This window comes from Monopterus albus, unplaced genomic scaffold (assembly GCF_001952655.1).
Source record: "Monopterus albus unplaced genomic scaffold, M_albus_1.0 scaffold316.1, whole genome shotgun sequence".
Classification (NCBI taxonomy): Eukaryota; Metazoa; Chordata; class Actinopteri; order Synbranchiformes; family Synbranchidae; genus Monopterus; species Monopterus albus.
In genome coordinates this window covers 501,116-508,372 of record NW_018128196.1, presented here as the reverse complement: position 1 = coordinate 508,372, position 7,257 = coordinate 501,116, and the positions used below count along the sequence as shown (strand labels likewise).

The following is a 7,257-nucleotide window of genomic DNA, read 5'->3' as shown; positions in this document are numbered from 1 at the left end:
AGTGGTGTTTATATGTGTGGAGAGCGTCCCGATTAACCAGCAAGATGGTGGCGGCGCGTCCCGACTCTCTGAGCTCCAGCTGCTCTCCCTCAGCAGACGGCAGCTCCTCCCGAGCACCGTTCTCCTTCTGCCTTTTCCAGGAGAACTGGACCAGAGGAGGAAACATGGCTGAGGCCACACACAGCAGGGAGCTGTTCCCCTCCAGCTGGGCTCCAGATGCTGCTGGGTACACGCTCACCATGGGCTTCACCACCTGCTCACCTGAAGTTTGACAGCAGCAACAAGCAGCACAGACACATTGACACAGTCAGCAGCAGCTCCCAGCACCGCACTGCATTCACTGTGGTCCTGGAAACCACACGGACTCTGGTTTCACCTCATTATCATCTCACATCATGACATTAGTCTTTATACACATGAACATACTTTTTCAATATTATGATTAATATAGATAATATAATAAAGGATATATTCATGTCATTACAAATTATATTTACTATAAGAAACATATCTTCAACCATATAATCTAATCAATATGAAAAACCATCAAAACAATAAATAATTTCAGTGTTTATCCAAAAAAATTTCACATTTTTAAAATAAATTATCACCCCAGAGAACAATATGCAAAACCACTGAACATTACACATTATAGTAATTTATGATGAAATACATAACAGCCTGCAGTACAAGTTAAAACTGCAGTGTGAACTGTACATACAGTAAATCACAATATGATTATAGTTACATTTTGTATTACAAACACATTTACCTTCATATAAACTATCGTGAGGTGAATTTTAAATTTAAAAATATAGTTAGTATTTTACACAAAATAATAAATTCAGCTCTGTACATTTTCAGTCAGATATTAAGTTTCAGATCAACTATCAGGTTGTAATGATAATGTTTTAAAATATTTATAATGATGGTAAAATTGTAATTTTTAATTCTTTCATTACATTTCTATATAAAGAATGATTTCAGCTGCTCCGTGAGATTTAAATGTCTTCGAGATTTTCCTGTATAACAACGGCTGCAGAAGGAAACTTTATACTAATGATGAAAATCTGGAGCAGCAGAAATGGATTTAAACACATTTTCAACTTCACAGTGAAACAACTGAAGGAGAATAAATGTTAAGTCTTACCTGTTACAAACAGTTTAGTTCCAGAGCCAAAGATGAGGTACTCATGTCCTCCCACAGTGCCAGAGCGTGATGCAAAATCCATCGTCCTCTGAGGTGAACCAGCTAAGTTATGAACCGGTTTCATGTTTCAGCTCCATGATGCATTTCTCTAATGCTCCCATCAACACCACTGTCTCTGCTCTTCTCCTCTTTGTTGTCCAGAGAGAAATGTCTTGACAACTAGTGAAACTGGTTCAGACGTTCATGTTCCCCTGAGGATGAACTGTAAGAACTCTGATGCTCTCTGGCTTTTCATCTAGCGCCACCACCAGGTCACAGTTTAACGTTTCCAACACTTTGGTTTAGGACCAGACACCTGCAGATCTAATGACAGTCCCACCAGCCTCAGCTTTACTGGTTTTAGGACTAATGAGTATGTTAGCAAATATTACTATGCTAAAGATGGACATTTCCTGAAATCCATTTTTTCATAAATGTACTCAGCAGCACGTGCTCTGGTTCTAATTTATTGTTTAACTTTGGAAAACACACAATGTAATTTCTAAAACTTCTGCAGACAAGGTGTCTGAGAACGGAGGGAACAGGCTGTTTTATTAGAAACATCTGTGAAATATTTAATGCCACATGGCATGATGGGGCAGTGGTTAGTTAGTACTGTCAACTCACAGCAAGAAGGTTCTGGGTTCAAATCCTCACCAGGGCCTTTCTGGGTGGGTTTCCTCTGGGTTCTCCAGCTTCATCCAAATACATGTGGGATGGCTTGACTGGTGACTCTAAACTGTCCGTAGGTGTGAATATGAGCAGTCGTCTGTCTCTGTGTGTCAGCCCTGTGATAAACCAGCCACCTGTCCAGGTGTGTCCCACCTCTCGCCTGGTGTCAACAGGGATGTGACCCTCTTACACAGTAAATGACTGAAGGCTCTGATTTACAGAAACCACGTTATCCTGGACTTGAGGACTTTATGTCCCTGATCTTTGTCTTCAGCCGTTCTGTAGTTTATAGCTTTTCTCTAGACACAGAGACGTGTTTCCTGATCTGATACTTCTGGGAGCAGGAAGTCACCAGTCCTGTTCAGGTCAGTGCTGGAAACTGAATTTGTTCTATAAAAACTCTCCTCCCATGAAACCAGCTCAGGCTGTTGGTGTTGCAAGCAGATAGTCAGGTGATGTGTGATAAGGAGGTTGATGACAAACCAGTGGACACTGCAGGAGGCTATTGTTTGATTCCCAGTACAAATCCAGAGTCATGTTGTTTCTTCTGACTGTGATTCTTCTATGACTTTAACCACTTGTTTATCACTAATCACCTTAAGGTCAGGAAACAATTGTGGCGACACCATGAAATAAAAGCCAACAGTGTTTTTCTGCTGGAGATGGAAACAGAACAGTGGCCTGTGATGGTGGGTCCAGTGTGTTGATGATGAACTGGAAGAACTGGGGTGGCCCTCTGACTTTCATCTAGACAACATTTAAATTGGTCAAAAACTTTGGTTTTCACTTTTTTACACATTGTGAGAGCTCACACACACACACACACACACACACACAGACACACCTGATTGTGACAAGCTGCCACAAACACTCACCACACCGATGGGACAACCAGAGGGAGTAACATGGGGTTCACTGTCTCGCTCAAGGACACTTCAACACGTGGACCAGAGAATACAGGGATCAAAGCTCTGTGGTTAGGAGACGAGCTGCTCTACAACCTGGACCTGTTTGGTTTATAGGTTTAGTTAATTTTGTTCTTCACCTTGTTTTATTTTTGTGCTTCTGTATTTCTTCTTATTTGTCACTGTGTTGAAAAACAGGGAACATCCTGGATTTGCTAAATATATATATTTTAAAAAAGTAAATAGTTTTGAATAATATACAACAAATAAGATGCTAATACAGAAACAGAGGCTAAGCTGGAGATGAAACATGAACCTGTGGTTTACTACTCTCTTCCTGTCACAGACACTGTTTGACATCTGTTGGTTTTTGTTCAGGCTGCAGGGATCATGTCTCTCTGTGGGAGCCAGACTTCACAGGCGCAGTAGTAGGTGGCTGCATGAGAGAACTTAACTTTCTCTATGTGCAGCTCACAGCTGTTCTGTGTTCTTATAGGTGTGAAATCATCTTTCTGAGGATGATTGTAACCTTTATATATAGTTCCACCACTACTAATGTACAGAATCACTCTGAATGTTTCTGTGTCTTTCTTCTGGTACCAGTATATCCAGTCGTCATCACACTGGTCAATTCGTTTCGTTGACTTTTTCATTTTCTCTCCTGGTCACTGATAACTGGTCCTGAACCAGCTCTGCTGCCATGGCGACCAGCGCTGCAGAGAACCAGACAGATGAAGGTTAGTGTGACAGTGTCTGTTACAGGTGCAGCTTGTCGGCTCCTGATTGGCTGAAACACTCACCTGAACACAGGCAGCACAGAGCAGCAGCTGGGAGGAAAAGCATTTTGTGTGGCGATGTTTCTTCTGGTGAGCCTGGGGAGAAGTGGCGCTCTGAGGCAGCTGAGGACAAACAAGGACGAGCTGCCAGATCAGATGAGGGCCACGTGGTTTCTGACAGGTCCTCAGACCTCCCATCTGTCTGAACAAGACTTAGACACATTTTCTTTCTTTCCTACTTATTTTGTAAATGTGTTTTCTAAATTTATTTACAGCCTAGTTTGCATTTGTTCTGAGCTGATCTTTCTTTGTGATTTTTCTTTTAAAATACACTTTTCACAAATTTAAGTTCTTTAAGTGATTTTTGTCAGGATATTTCTGATATCATAAAATAACTTGTACCTGTGTTGGTATTTTAAGCTGCTTTCTGATACAGTCTCATTTCCTGACTGAGTACAAGCTGTTAAACTCTCCTTTATATTTAAACTAATTTTGATACGTTAATGCATAATAAATTTCACAGTGTGAAATATCCTTTTATTAGTCTTCTCTTTTCAAAATAAAAGAACACGCCTCACAAGAGCAACGACAAACTGGCAAGGGAGTGGTAAGTGAGCTGGGTATAAGTAGGATGAGGGACTAAGTGAATGCAGCTGATGTTAATCAAGGAATCAGTGGCAGGTGTGCAACGTGGAGTGAACCGAGACAGAAGTAGTAAGAGAGGGAGGTGGGAGAAGCAGGTGCAGCCGGGCAAACCTGACATAATCGATTAACAGTAATCTCTTAAAGACCTGAATTAACTACTTTAAGTTCTTTAAGTGATTTTTTTTGTCAGGATATTTCTGATATCATAAAATAACTTGTGCCTGTGTCGGTATTTTAAGCTGTTTTCTGACACAGTCTCATTTCCTGAGTACAAGCTCTTTAACTCTCCTTTATATTTAAATATCCAGTATTGTTAGAGAACATGTGATATAATTTATTTTAGATTGTTCCCAGAGTTCATTTCCACCTAGACCTTTAGAACCATTATCACCACCTCATACTGGACTTGACATCATGGTGCCAACATGAGCTCACGAGTCAAACCTTCACACCGACCTCCACCATGTAGGACTACTGTTACTGTTACTGGTAACTCTGTGGCCATCTACTGTTGTACTTCCGCGACTACTGTCAGTGTTTTCTGGTGCTGTGTTTGTTTCTTGTATTTTGTTTTGTGTTTTTATTTTTAGTTTATCCATAAACCCTGTCTCTGAATCTGTATTAACTACATATGTACATATATATATATATAAAACAGCCTATACTAATCTACTCTACTACATGTTAAGTAGATGTACATATTCTTTCTTTTTATATTCTTTTAATTTGATTTGTTGACATGTTTTTGTTTGTCCTTTTCAAAGATGACATGTATGTAAAGCGCTTTGAACCTGTAAATACAGATTCTAATTCAGTTATTTTATTTGTGTAGTGCATCAAAATGTCCAGCCCACATGGACAAGACACCACCAAGACACCACCAATACTGCTGCTCCCATGAAAAAGAAAAAAATGTCAAACTTTGCCATAGTGTCGTCCTTATACTACAAAACAAACCAAAGGCTTTGTTTTCTGTCCAAAGCTCTACAGAGAAACTCTGCCACATAAAAAGTTCCCTTTCTAAAACACAGCTCCAGTTTCTTAGTCTTCCATCAAACAAAAGTACAAAGACATTTTACAAAAAGAGCATCCTTCAGTCATGAAACCATAAACTCTGATATATGACATGAGTCCATCTTCAGTCTCAGCCGGTTCACAAACATTATCTTTTATCTACCAATGAGCCAGTGAACCTGACTGTTGCAGTCGCTAAGGAAAAGTTCTGCAGTGCAACTGAGCACACGGACTTCTCCAGCTTTGTGCCTCACATAAGGCTCAGCCCATCGTCGTCCTTTGACAATATGATCACAATGTAGGTTTAGACCAAAAGTCATTAGACCATGTTTCCTTATTTAAAACAGTTTATGTTGAGCATCAGAAATATTATGCTGCAAACTAATTTACTTTGAAAAATATGAAAAGAATCAATCATACAAAACAATGATTTCATCTCATGAATCCCAGGATGTCCATGTTCAGGCAGGCTCACCCCTGTGTCTGACATTTGGAGGTTCCCATCTCACATCTCCACCAGTAGCCCCAACCGGGGTGGATTTATGAACTCCCAAAAGCTACTACTACTACTACTAATACTAATACTACTACCAGGAGACTTTAATCACAGCAGACATTGTCACTTGTCTCACATGTCAGGGCTTCAGTCCAAGGCTCCAAAGTGAAAACACAGAAATGTTATCATTTGATATGATATCAGTCATGAACCCGCTGCAGGTCAACATGTCTGTTGAAATGGTCTGCAAAGTAGTAATTCTCAGGATTACTTGTGTTACACTGCTGCTCTCTCATGTCCACCTTGTACTACTGCTACTGCAACACGTGGTGTACTTCTGTTACTGTGTAGAACTAAACCTTCACACTGCTGCCCTCCAGCGGCTGAAGCAACGCACTGATTCACACGCCACCGACTGTAGTAGCATATTACTACTAGGGACTGTTACTACTCCACTCTAGTGTACTCTACTCTAATCTGCTCTGTTCTACTATTGTTACCAAGCACTGCTACTGCTCTACTCTACTCTAAAGTAGTACTGTAGAGTAGTAGTAATACTGTAGAGCAAAGTAGTATTAGTGCCTGGTAAAAGCAGTAGAGTAGAAGGTAGTAGAGTAGAGTAGCAAAGTAGTAGTAGCACATGAGTAGAGTACTATTACTTTTGATACTTTTAAGTACATTTATTTTATAATGTTTATTTATTTTTACTTAAGTTGTATTTTAAATGTAGCACTTGTAGTGGAATATTTTACACTGTGGTATTAGTACTTTTAGTTATGGAAAAGATGTGAATACTTTTTCCACCATTGCCAAAACCTTTTTTAAACCACTACTACCATAACTTTGACTTGTACTACTACAGTACATGGTACTGCATTACACCCGGTGTGCAGCGGTGTGTCCGAGGAGCCAGCAGAGGGCAGCAGAGTAAAGGAAACACCCATTTTACTGTTGTAGCACATTTAATCAAAGGTAAACTCAGAGTGATTTACATGAGTATGTAAGCATCTACATTCCTATTATGTATAGACTATCATATTTCACGTGTACAGAAACATGTTCAGGAGAATGTAATAAATGACATACAAGTAGGAACTACAGGAGTAAAGTAACACAAGTTGTGCCGACTGGAGCTGTTTTTGGTCACAGTTTGACTCCTGACAGCAGAGGTGTAAACACAAACATTTCCATTTTACTATGTGTTTATGCATCAGCTAATCATAACTGAAAATGTCACTGAATTAACAGGGCCATTGAACAAACGTCAGGTATAGTTCTTGTTTGTTTGCATTTTGTTTATTTTCAGATCTTACAGATTGTACAAGTGCTATATGTTATTACAACATTTAGTCAGTTTTATATTATCCTGTTGATCTTATTTGTTTTGTAGATCCCCATGCTATTTTGTTTATAATTTGCCTATTGTATTATGCCACGGCAGCCCTGAAATATAGATTTAGTGCCCCAGATTCATGGAAATGTAAATAACTGGCGTAATAATTACTAACATGTGCAATTTTTTAAATAGAGTTTTGATTATTTTATTTTCATTTCTTTTTT

General features: G+C 39.4%; 1 protein-coding gene across 1 annotated transcript in view; it reads right to left on the bottom strand.

Moving 5' to 3' along the window:
* LOC109973978 (uncharacterized) overlaps positions 1-3,965 on the bottom strand; it is a 4,369-nt gene extending 404 nt beyond the window's left edge. Inside the window, 5 exon segments of the mRNA XM_020623907.1 lie at positions 7-261; positions 1,151-1,276; positions 3,143-3,405; positions 3,407-3,479; positions 3,567-3,965. Of these exon segments, the coding sequence (XP_020479563.1) occupies positions 7-261; positions 1,151-1,276; positions 3,143-3,405; positions 3,407-3,479; positions 3,567-3,765 (916 nt within the window). The 5' untranslated portion in view covers positions 3,766-3,965.
* Between the last annotated feature and the right edge of the window lie 3,292 nt (positions 3,966-7,257).